Genomic DNA, 12,826 nt, shown 5'->3' on the forward strand with positions numbered 1-12,826 from the left:
GTCTGAGGTCAATATTAGAAAGGGTTTGAAAGCCTGAAATCTGGACCAAGTTAGCAGGGGCTGAGGAAGCTCACCAGAGGGCCAGCACCAGTTGTCTGCATGTGTGCCAGGATCATTTTCAAAGTGCCTATCAAGTCATGTGAGCCATCACTGTCACATCTGCACACTGCACCTGAAAGGAGGAGGAAGCAGGCAATGGGCAGGTGTCCTGCATTAGGGAGACTGGCCACAGCTCACCTGCCCCATCTACTGTATGACAGCTCTGCATCAATGCTGGTGAACTCCCCCATGCCATCAGGACTGGGGATGTTGGGGATGTTTCACTAACTGAAACCAAGGAGCAAAGACAAACAGCCAGAGTGAATCTCAAGAGAACAGCATGTTCACTTCCTCACCCATTTCAGTATGCATGGTGAAAATTAAAAAAAAAAATTAATTCTTCCCCTGGTTTAAATGTAAGAGATTAAATAAATAAATAAATATTTAAAAGAAACATTAAACCCCCCCAACATTTCACAGTCCAAATGTGTGAATGTGAGGGCATTCAGGACAGGACATGCAACTGGGGTAATGGGAACAAGCAATTAAAACTTTGTTATCTAAGCTATGCTCTTCTGTCCAACAATAGTATCAATTTACAAGGAAATTCTAATTTCTGTGGAACAGTAAGTCCATCTCTTTCTGCATCTTATACCAATGAAATTATAAATAGTTTATTAATAAACAGTAGTTTTTATGTCAGAATGAAGGCTTCAGAACTAGATAATGCAAAACAACAATGCATATACAAATAAAAATATACTAATTACTGGTTTACAGCAACATGGTGTCACAGCTCTCCACAAGATCACCAGTGAGGAGCATTTCTAACATGTTCAACTGCAAAACACAAGTAATTCCATGTTGTGGTGTGATGTCATGACTTGCCTCAGTTACCCCGGTTTTTCCCCAAGTGTGTCAACCACCTCTCCTTTCCCCCTCCCTGACCTCTGCTGAATATTGTCCATCAAAGCAGAAATTCCAGAAGGTGTCAAGTGATTGGCAGGTTCAAAGGATGCTCTCTGCCCCCTGGGGGGCCATTGGCCCATCCAGGTGTCCTTCTCACCTGAGACCCCCTCCCCCCATACCTGGATTGGTGGTCCCTGTGTTCCCTCCCCTCCCCCTCTCCCCTGGGTAAAGGGACGGGCACACCATACGGTGAGGAGTCCTGGTGGAGCTGTTGCTACATTCAGGGCCATGCGGCCCAGAATAAAACCTCTGAATTAAACCCTCCATCAGGACCAACTCATTCCTTCACCATCGCCTTAAAAGCTTCTCCAGCAGAGAGAGGCCTGAGGAGTGACCCTCTTCTAGTAATAAGCTCCAGCCTGCAACCATCGGAGCTCGGGCATGCCTGGGCTTGCCCCAATGTGCCCAGCTGCGACCCACAGCTAGCCAGAGCATCTCTGGGGAGAAACACCACAGGTGCTGCTATTCGGTTCAGCAGCAGGGGCCAGACAGGCCAAGGCATGTCCCATTCGGCAATATTGGTAAAAACCAATAATTCCAGAAGCAGTCAACTAAGGGACAGTTGTAAGCAGCCGCCTCCTCCTCTGAAGCTCACATGCCACACAGACTCGGGAATCCTCTTTATGAGATCTGCCTTTAGAAATCAAGAAGTTGATGTTACTCCAGTATAAACCACAGTGACAGCTTTCTCCTAAGGACAACGGGAACAAGATGAACCCGTGGGTAACACCTGAAAAGGATGTCAAATTCAATGCCTAGATATCTGAATGACACAGGGTTCTTTAAAGGACTGTTCAGATCTACGGGGGGTCTTCCACTGGTATCAATGGAAAACCCATATGTTGTAGGTAAAAATGAAATATGCCCAATTCTAATAAAATATTAAAAAAATGTATTCAGGACCGTGATACAGTCCCGACAGCCAACGATCAAACTGACAGCACAACACCCCCGGGAGATTGGCTGGGTGGATGTGGATCTGGCCTCTAGTGCACCAAATCCTTATACTCTTTATTTTGCCGGTGGCAGAGTCCCTTTGTCTCCTTTCAGAGTTCTTCATATTCAAGTTGGTTCTTTTCTTCAGGCTGAGCTGCACAAAGCCTTCGTCTGGGAATTGATCAATGCATTTCCCCAATTCCTGTATTCAGGTGGTAGGTGCTGATGGCTCCGGTTATCTCAGATGGGTATCTTTCTCGGGCCATCATCTTTTGGGCATCACTGGATACACACCTCCATGAATGACCATCTCCTGTGCAGCCGAGGTTTCCTTCGTATGTAAATGTCATGGTATCTCCTTGCTAGTCTGCCATGGTTTCGCCATCCTGAGAATCAAATTCCTACCCCCCCTCCCTCTGTACAGCTGGTTTGGTTCAAATAGAATGCAGACAGAATGTATATATATATATAGACTTCTATATATTTATAGAAGTCTATATATATATACATTCTATCTGCACAAATTACTAACTATATCCCTAACACCATACAAACAGCCAGGTGAATTATGGCTTAATGTAGTCACCTAAATGGGAAGCACCATGGCATCCTTCAGAGTGTCTTAATGGCAAAAGATACCACAGAGACTGCTCCCCCTTCTCCTCCTCCATCCTTCCCACCCCACTTCTGCTCTTCTCATCTAAACACTCCACCATGAAGCAATTCCCACCCGTCCTGCCTGAACTTTACTTGGCTTCTCCCAACAATTCTGATGTTTGCACATCACCCAAAAGTGACTGGATCATGCCAGGGAGGCATTCTCTCGTGCAGAAGCCAGGGTGCAGACTCCCAGTGAAGGGTCTCCTTTATGCCAGTACACCTGGAGAGCTTCAGGGAATCCAGCCACTGCCATCTCCAGACACCTCCTCTCCCCTCTTTCCTGCTCCCACTCCCCTCATAGCCATGCCAAGGACCAGTTCAGTTATTAGTTCACAACACGGTATGGCTTAAAACAAACCTCTTTTTACAAGGGTTTTTTTCTAAGACTGGCCAAGATCAGGCAGCCCAAAGTGTTGTTGCTGCAAACAAAACCCTCCAATACTGCAGGACACAGTACTAAGTTATTTATTATTTCTTCGCAAATGAACTCTCCAATACTCATTACAAGCCATGGAATAAAGTCAGCAAGGAAAAGGCCCCTTTCATCTACAGGAGTGCTGCTCCTCCCGCCTAGCTGATGACAAGAGGCAGGCAGCAGATCCCCCCTCGAGCCCCATTGAATCCCAGCTACCAGTGACAGCGCAGCGTAAAACACAGAGCAGCACACCGTCCTGGGGTAACTTTATTTGACAGAAACACTTCCCTCTTCTGTGTCCCGGGACCCTAAACTGAGAGCGGACAGTGACTTATATGTGGGGGCAGGTCTCAGGGGAGGGTACAGTCTTTAACAAATCAGGAGAATTGGGAGTAAAAACCAGGCAGGGAATACAATGTATAAACCAATACAAATTTTCAAGGCAGGAGAACATTTTCAGTAAACTAATAGAGTTTGGAGAAATAGAAACTAGCATCTAATAACAGGAAAAGTGACAAAAGTTCTGGGAAAAGGCAAGAACAAAAAGGAAAACAGCATAAGGAAACTACCAAATTACAAATCAAACAATAAACCTACTAATAAAACAAAAAAACACACCACAACACAGGAGGAACTTTCAAAATCCACAGAAAATTATCTTGCCTTTGTGCATATGCCATGAAACCCATGAATACCAACACAAATTTCTATTTTGCTACTTCTATTTGCCACATTTGTTATTTCCATTTAAGCAACTATGGGGTTGAGCCGCTGCTTTCACTTATTTTTCACAAAACTGTCACAAAGATTAGGCTGTGTCACAAATATGAGCTGTTCTTAACACAGAACAAGGAGAACATCACTCAATCACAATGAAGAAAGAATTGCCATACTAGGTAGCATTTGATCAAAAGATTTATGTTCATGCACATGTTCAGCATGTAATCCTCATACACAGCTGGCAAAGTTGTTGTTTAGGGGATACACCAAATATGGGCATTTGTACACCAAAATGCTAAAAGGTTTCACCACTAGGTAAATTTTTGGAAGCCTCAAACAAGAGATTTCGAGGAACAAATTCCAAATGAAAAATAAAACAGTCGTGCAATATTGCATATTTCAGTGTTGTCAGTGAAACTCCTGACTGTCAGTCTAGACTTCCCTGATTAACTTCCCCAGCATGTTAAGGATATGAACAGTTTAATCCTTTTTCACAGCTGCATTGGGAAATTTCACAGATTATTTGCCCATGCATCAAGAATTTTGGTTTAAATGAACTAACAGAAAAAGCTATCCTTTTGAAGAAGCAGATGATTCTGAAGTGGATTCCAAAGCATAAAAAGCTTCTAAAAAACAAACAAAACAAAATAACAACACAAATATTTTTGGGCTATAGCAAACATAGCCTTACAAAACAGGATGTGTAAACCATGTCATGTCAGTTCTAACAAATTACTATATGCACTTCTCAAGTCACCTCCTCTATATGCTTCCTGCACACTTTTGAACGAAGATGACTTCTTTCTGACCTAAGACTGTTGATTTCTCACGAATAAGAGTTCACAAACACCACGCAGAACACTGCCACCTATCAACAAGCCCAGCGCACCTGTTGGAGGTTTGGATTTTTTCTTTCTCTCAGGGAATTGCAGTTGGCTGTAGTCTCTTAGCTGGGGAGTGAGCTTGGTAGCTAGGGGAGATTTTCTCTTGCGAAGTGCAGAGATACCAAGACTTAGCTGGGGGCCAGGGCCTGGACTCAGCCCTCTCTTGCAGTCTCACTCTTGGGATCAGAGGTCATGGTTGTGGTTTGGTGCTAGACTGCTTCTGCCCAAATGTTTCACCACTGCGGAGTTTGGTGAAACTGCTTCTCCTTATACTGGGTGAGCCTCTGCTCCTAAGAGCAGCCTTTGAATTGGGACCTTTTCAACAAACAACCTCACTGGGAGAGACCCTCGTCAAGTGCTTTGGTGCCTCAGGGGAAACCCAGGACCCCTCTCCCCCTCTGGAGGGAGCACCTTTCTGCTGCCTGTGGGAGCCCAGCTGCCACTGCAGGACTCCCATAGCTTGTCCCAGAGCTTAGGGGTTTTTGCTACACTTTGTTTAGCACCCGGGGTCTAATCACCTCTGCTGTTCCAGCCTGCTGTTCTGAGGTTCCTGCTACATTCTAGCTTGCCACCCAGAGTGGTAGACACCCGCTGGGACTGGCTGCTTCCCATGAGTTTGCCAAGGAAGCCCCTTCTCCATCGCTGCCCCAGCGCGCCGCCATTGCCGTGCGCAGAGGGGCGGCCGAGCTGCGCCACAGCGCCCCCTGCAGCCACGGGGGAATCATGGCCCCGCCCCGCCCGGCCGGGAGCCAGCAGCGCCCCTGCTGGCTGCGCGCGGAACTGCAGCGCAGGGAAGGGGCTGGGCCGGGAGAAGGCCGCCCTGGGCTCTGCGTCTGCCCTCGGTGCTGCCGGGCTGCTGCTTGTTTGCCTTCTTACACACACATGCTAGTAAGGAACTGCTGCTCCTTTTCTCATGTCTTTGCCTGAAAGCCCTGCAATTTCAAAGTGCTAATAATTCGGAGGGAAGGGGGTCATATTCTCCTTCCCAAGGGAGGTTCCCACCTTCCTTGGCAGACACCTGTCTTTTAAACCAAGACAACACCTGAACATCTATTTCCAGGTTAATAATCTCAGTAATAATTAGGAACTACCACACTGCACAAAGAACAACATTAGCATGCATGTATTTTGCTAAATCTTCCATATCAAGCTTTCAGCATGAGACTTCTTCAGAGAGAGGACGAAGAAGTAAAATTCTGCAAATGTAAAGCATTTAGATGTTAGAAAAGTAGACAGAAATTATACTTACACAGAACAATCTATGGATTTAAATGCCTTTAAATTATCAATGCATTGCTTAGAAGAAAAATTAACATATTAAGTTGCTACCAGATTTTCTTTTGTAGAAACATTAAAAGATGTAGTTGTTCTCCTACACCTCCACAAGCCAGGGCCACAGAGAATTAGTTATCATTTGCAAGACCACAGGGGAATGCAATTCTGACTCAAACTAAATTTCTACTTGTAACAGATAGAAAAAGAGTTGGGAAAACCTTCAAGTCTCTTGAGTGGATAAATCTGACAGATACCTCAAAGTCCTCTCTGTGTTAGTATCCCAAGGCACTTAAGTTTGTCCAGTATCTGCAAGTTTCTCAGTTAACTTAGAAACAGTGCTAGAAAGCCACAATGAAAAAAAAAAAACAAAATAACCAACCACCCAACCAAACAAGACACCACCACCAAAGCTCAACTTGAAACCCTGGAAGGAATACTGAAAAAAACCAGTTACAATTCTTCTTATGACTAATCATTGAAAATTGTGTCACTTCTGCATTTCCTGACTTCTCAATTTGACAACTCATAATATTTTAAAACAGACATATAATCATTTATCTGCCACACTACAATTCTAGAAAGGCAATCTAATAACTTAAATATGACTAGACAACCTGATAACTCATAGTTAGTATCAACAGAAAATTGATGACTTGGAGCAACAAACAGAATTTCTAAAGGCTGTACCTTGATAGGTTTATTAAAATCTCCACCACAGAAAGTTTGCAAGGGAACAACTGAACTTCCACCAGCATGGATTTAAGTTGTTCTTGATGACCTTAAAAATATGACAGCATAATGTCACATGAGGAATACAGCATGCAACTCAGAAGGAATGATGACATGAGGGCTCTTCGTGGCAAGTTAAGAACTGACAGCGCAGCGTAAAACACAGAGCAGCACACCGTCCTGGGGTAACTTTATTTGACAGAAACACTTCCCTCTTCTGTGTCCCGGGACCCTAAACTGAGAGCGGACAGTGACTTATATGTGGGGGCAGGTCTCAGGGGAGGGTACAGTCTTTAACAAATCAGGAGAATTGGGAGTAAAAACCAGGCAGGGAATACAATGTATAAACCAATACAAATTTTCAAGGCAGGAGAACATTTTCAGTAAACTAATAGAGTTTGGAGAAATAGAAACTAGCATCTAATAACAGGAAAAGTGACAAAAGTTCTGGGAAAAGGCAAGAACAAAAAGGAAAACAGCATAAGGAAACTACCAAATTACAAATCAAACAATAAACCTACTAATAAAACAAAAAAACACACCACAACACAGGAGGAACTTTCAAAATCCACAGAAAATTATCTTGCCTTTGTGCATATGCCATGAAACCCATGAATACCAACACAAATTTCTATTTTGCTACTTCTATTTGCCACATTTGTTATTTCCATTTAAGCAACTATGGGGTTGAGCCGCTGCTTTCACTTATTTTTCACAAAACTGTCACAAAGATTAGGCTGTGTCACAAATATGAGCTGTTCTTAACACAGAACAAGGAGAACATCACTCAATCACAATGAAGAAAGAATTGCCATACTAGGTAGCATTTGATCAAAAGATTTATGTTCATGCACATGTTCAGCATGTAATCCTCATACACAGCTGGCAAAGTTGTTGTTTAGGGGATACACCAAATATGGGCATTTGTACACCAAAATGCTAAAAGGTTTCACCACTAGGTAAATTTTTGGAAGCCTCAAACAAGAGATTTCGAGGAACAAATTCCAAATGAAAAATAAAACAGTCGTGCAATATTGCATATTTCAGTGTTGTCAGTGAAACTCCTGACTGTCAGTCTAGACTTCCCTGATTAACTTCCCCAGCATGTTAAGGATATGAACAGTTTAATCCTTTTTCACAGCTGCATTGGGAAATTTCACAGATTATTTGCCCATGCATCAAGAATTTTGGTTTAAATGAACTAACAGAAAAAGCTATCCTTTTGAAGAAGCAGATGATTCTGAAGTGGATTCCAAAGCATAAAAAGCTTCTAAAAAACAAACAAAACAAAATAACAACACAAATATTTTTGGGCTATAGCAAACATAGCCTTACAAAACAGGATGTGTAAACCATGTCATGTCAGTTCTAACAAATTACTATATGCACTTCTCAAGTCACCTCCTCTATATGCTTCCTGCACACTTTTGAACGAAGATGACTTCTTTCTGACCTAAGACTGTTGATTTCTCACGAATAAGAGTTCACAAACACCACGCAGAACACTGCCACCTATCAACAAGCCCAGCGCACCTGTTGGAGGTTTGGATTTTTTCTTTCTCTCAGGGAATTGCAGTTGGCTGTAGTCTCTTAGCTGGGGAGTGAGCTTGGTAGCTAGGGGAGATTTTCTCTTGCGAAGTGCAGAGATACCAAGACTTAGCTGGGGGCCAGGGCCTGGACTCAGCCCTCTCTTGCAGTCTCACTCTTGGGATCAGAGGTCATGGTTGTGGTTTGGTGCTAGACTGCTTCTGCCCAAATGTTTCACCACTGCGGAGTTTGGTGAAACTGCTTCTCCTTATACTGGGTGAGCCTCTGCTCCTAAGAGCAGCCTTTGAATTGGGACCTTTTCAACAAACAACCTCACTGGGAGAGACCCTCGTCAAGTGCTTTGGTGCCTCAGGGGAAACCCAGGACCCCTCTCCCCCTCTGGAGGGAGCACCTTTCTGCTGCCTGTGGGAGCCCAGCTGCCACTGCAGGACTCCCATAGCTTGTCCCAGAGCTTAGGGGTTTTTGCTACACTTTGTTTAGCACCCGGGGTCTAATCACCTCTGCTGTTCCAGCCTGCTGTTCTGAGGTTCCTGCTACATTCTAGCTTGCCACCCAGAGTGGTAGACACCCGCTGGGACTGGCTGCTTCCCATGAGTTTGCCAAGGAAGCCCCTTCTCCATCGCTGCCCCAGCGCGCCGCCATTGCCGTGCGCAGAGGGGCGGCTGAGCTGCGCCACAGCGCCCCCTGCAGCCACGGGGGAATCATGGCCCCGCCCCGCCGGGAGCCAGCAGCGCCCCTGCCAAAATAACCAACCACCCAACCAAACAAGACACCACCACCAAAGCTCAACTTGAAACCCTGGAAGGAATACTGAAAAAAACCAGTTACAATTCTTCTTATGACTAATCATTGAAAATTGTGTCACTTCTGCATTTCCTGACTTCTCAATTTGACAACTCATAATATTTTAAAACAGACATATAATCATTTATCTGCCACACTACAATTCTAGAAAGGCAATCTAATAACTTAAATATGACTAGACAACCTGATAACTCATAGTTAGTATCAACAGAAAATTGATGACTTGGAGCAACAAACAGAATTTCTAAAGGCTGTACCTTGATAGGTTTATTAAAATCTCCACCACAGAAAGTTTGCAAGGGAACAACTGAACTTCCACCAGCATGGATTTAAGTTGTTCTTGATGACCTTAAAAATATGACAGCATAATGTCACATGAGGAATACAGCATGCAACTCAGAAGGAATGATGACATGAGGGCTCTTCGTGGCAAGTTAAGAACAGCCTCAACCAGTTCAATCCTGGCACGTATCAATGGCCAAGCAACAGCTCTGCAAGAAATAAAAGCTGATGCTCTCAGTGAAGTTAAATTTTAGAGCCAAGCTCAACACCATTGAGAAGGAAAGGAGAGACCCACTTCTCACTCGCTGTCTGTGGTCAGACTCCTTACTCAGATAGCTCCATCCAGTCACTAGGCAGCAAATAAAAAATTTGCTGCAGCCACAGTGAGCAGAATACCTTATTATAGGATGCTTTCTCTGCAAAACTGGTGCAAAGTATGACGAGGAGTGGGACTCTCACTTTGTGTAAGAATAAGCTGTCTGATCAACTCAAGGAAGACAATTGTGTGGAAATTCTACCTCTGCTCTGTACACAAGCTGCCATGCTCCAGCATTGCTCTGCTTGTCAAACTCCAGAAATGGATCCAATTTACCTAAGAAATCCTGCATACAAAAACCCAGAAGTAATCAGCCTCCTCTATATTTTACCAAATTGAGTAAAGAATTAACTAAATAGTAGGCAATACTTCAAAAAAGAACCAAGTCAAACAAACTGTGCATTAATTTTCTTTCCCTTTTTAAAAACTGCTGCACTCTGTAAGTCATCAGCATTTATCAGCTCAAATTCCAAGATCTCCCCCTCAAACCACTTCTGTCCCTAAAAATCACATCATTTTGCTAACTGAGAGTTAGGTGACTAAATCACTGTATTGGTCTTTGGCTTAAAATAACATTGAGCAGAACACCTAAATTTCCACCTTTTCTTCTTTAACAAAAATACAGAAATATCAGTTCACTTGAGACAATTATATAAGTGATTTGTATTCATATACAGAATATTCCAAAGCCAAGATAATAACTTAAAACCTAAACCTGGCAGTTGAGTTTCTAGTTTGACATTGTGGACTTCAACATGCAATTGGATCTCCAACTTACTCCACTGTAAATAACACAAAACAGAGCAAGCCTTTGCTCACAAATATTACTGACTTAGCTTCATGTCTGCAAACACAGAGATTCCCAGCCAAAAGGCACAAAATGTAATTACTAGAGAAGCATGCAAGATAATTTTTTTTAAAAATCAATATCTTTTTGTCCAAGTTTTGGGCTTCAATTTCCAGGTACACAACCCTGGTATTCTTAATCTCCTCTGCTGAAATCTCTGCCATGGAAATTTAGGGGGGGGGGATGTAAACAATAAATCACAAAGTTTTGCTTATATTTTGTCCACTAAAGAAACTGTAATTTCTTTTAAATATCGCTCTCCTGTGATAGATGTAGCATTTGAAGATACACTGACAAGAAACCAGAAAAGACACTTTATCCCAGACAACATATTGAGAGTGTTTTTCTAAACAAAAACCTTATCTACCGTAATAGTGCCCTTACCTGCTGGCTTTTCCTGCTTCAATTCCAGCAGTCAGGTGAACAAAGAGCTGGACACAACCTAAGGTTAGAAGACAGATAATAAAAATGTCATGTTAGACAAAGAGGAAAGAATTACTCTTCAGGTGCAAAGTTTTCAAACTCTCATAAAAGTTCTAAAAATATTTAAATGTGTTTCCAACAGCGACAGGCATCAGTTTGTGCTCTTGAACAGTCTGAAAATCATCTTCTCTCACTATCCAGGAAACAGTGCCCACAAATATGTGTCCAAACTTAACTTTAGCTTCCTATTTTTGCTACCTCTTAGACACAAGAGGCACTGTCATCACAAGCAGCCAAAAAGCTACTAAAACTTAAAATACTAGTTAATTTATTGAGACTTTCTTTAATAATATGAATCCCACCTTTTTTCTCCTACATAGCTATATAAACCCCCTCTCAGAAAATAAACATAGAATCTCAAGAAGCCTTATTTCCCCCCGATTTACCACCTGATGGTCACATTGTGCAAAGGAAATTCCATGAGACCCTTCCAAGCACCATGATTCCTTACTCCCGGAGTGCCTTTAGTGCTAAGTGCCTCCTAAGTTAAGCAATTAATTACAAAATACATGTATTTCTAACTTTTGTTTTGTGGTCGACATGATTTTTTTTAGCCACATTCAATGGTAACACAAATGAACATGTTTAACAGTGTTTTCAAATTTGAATATGTTGAAGCCTTTGACAACGCAGATTTTCACTTCATTTTTCATAATAAAGCCAACTCTCGCTGCTGTTTTGTACATCACTTAACACATCTACACATACCTGTCCCAGTATGCACTCAATTCTTCCCAGGTAATCGTCATCATTTAAATCAAAGGATTTGTTATCAATATCATACACGCCGAATTTCAGCTTCTGCACTTTCTCAAAGTAGTAGTCCACAACCAGTTTGTTGCAGAATTCAGGGTCTTGGCAGTTCTTGACCTTTTCTGTGTGTTCTAGCTGCACAAACACAGGAGCAAAGCTGCTGACAATGAGTAAGAAGCCCATATTCTCCCACACAGCTTTTTACCTGCACCAGGTGGACACATGCACCAGCAAGATTACACACCCCAGACCATGCCTCATGCTCAGTGACAAACTGGGCTGACCAATGGCTCACCAAGAAAGGAAATGGCATTGAAAAACACTATTGTATGGGAAAATTCTGAAAACTAAGGGGAAAAGACTGCTGAAACAATGTATTCTGGAGTGTGTGCTCTAGGGCAAGTCATATCTATCCTTACAGACAACTCTGAGCAAACAGGTTAGCAATTCAAGAAAACACTAAATGTTCGAGTGTGGGCAATGGGACTACTCACCAATCGTAAATCTGAATTAAGTATGTCATACACCTGCCAGGAAAACGTAGGGGATGGAAAAGGGGAGACTCGGCGTGTTTACACCCAGGGGCAGCGCGCGGCCACGGGCCGCTCTTACCTCAGCCTACCGGCCATCGCCCGCGTCCTGCAGCAGGACGCAGAGGGGGTCCGACCTGGAGCTCAGGTCCCCGTCGAGAAGGCTCCGGCAGGCCACGGACAGCTCCACCGGGGACACGCACGCGGCCATCTGCGGGCAGAGCACAGCGTCAGACGGCCCGGCCCGGACCCCGCGCGCCCCCGGTGCGGCGGAGCGGAGGCACGCGCGGGCGGGGCGGGGCCGCGGCTACCGGCGCTCCGGGCCCCTCCCCCCCCGGGCCAGGCGGGCGCGGAGGAGCGCGGTACCTCCGCGCAGCCGGGCATCAGCTGCGGCCCGCCTCGCCTCTCGGCTCTTGAATTCACCTATTTCTACCGGGCTCTCCCCGCTGCTCCCGCTCCCCCCGCAGTAACCCTTCCCTTTCCCTCCGTGCTGATGCTGCCTTAGGTTTCTACAAAGGGCTGGGCCTGTTGTCCTCTCCCCGGGATCGCCGCTCACAGCCCTGCACAGGGACCGGGACCTCCGTCCCGCCAGCGCCGCAGCCACCGCCCCGCGCCGAAGAGTCGCCCCCCGCGGCG

The 12,826-nt window shown here is 44.3% G+C and overlaps 1 protein-coding gene across 1 annotated transcript in view; it reads right to left on the reverse strand.

Moving 5' to 3' along the window:
- LOC120503629 (copine-1-like) overlaps positions 1–12,826 on the reverse strand; it is a 50,847-nt gene that overhangs the window by 11,584 nt on the left and 26,437 nt on the right. Inside the window, 8 exon segments of the mRNA XM_039712313.1 lie at positions 87–159; positions 6,581–6,635; positions 9,288–9,327; positions 9,780–9,865; positions 10,510–10,579; positions 10,792–10,866; positions 11,616–11,795; positions 12,273–12,401. Of these exon segments, the coding sequence (XP_039568247.1) occupies positions 87–159; positions 6,581–6,635; positions 9,288–9,327; positions 9,780–9,865; positions 10,510–10,579; positions 10,792–10,866; positions 11,616–11,795; positions 12,273–12,401 (708 nt within the window).

This window comes from Passer montanus, unplaced genomic scaffold (genome assembly GCF_014805655.1).
Source record: "Passer montanus isolate IOZ18808 unplaced genomic scaffold, ASM1480565v1 scaffold263, whole genome shotgun sequence".
Taxonomy (NCBI): Eukaryota; Metazoa; Chordata; class Aves; order Passeriformes; family Passeridae; genus Passer; species Passer montanus.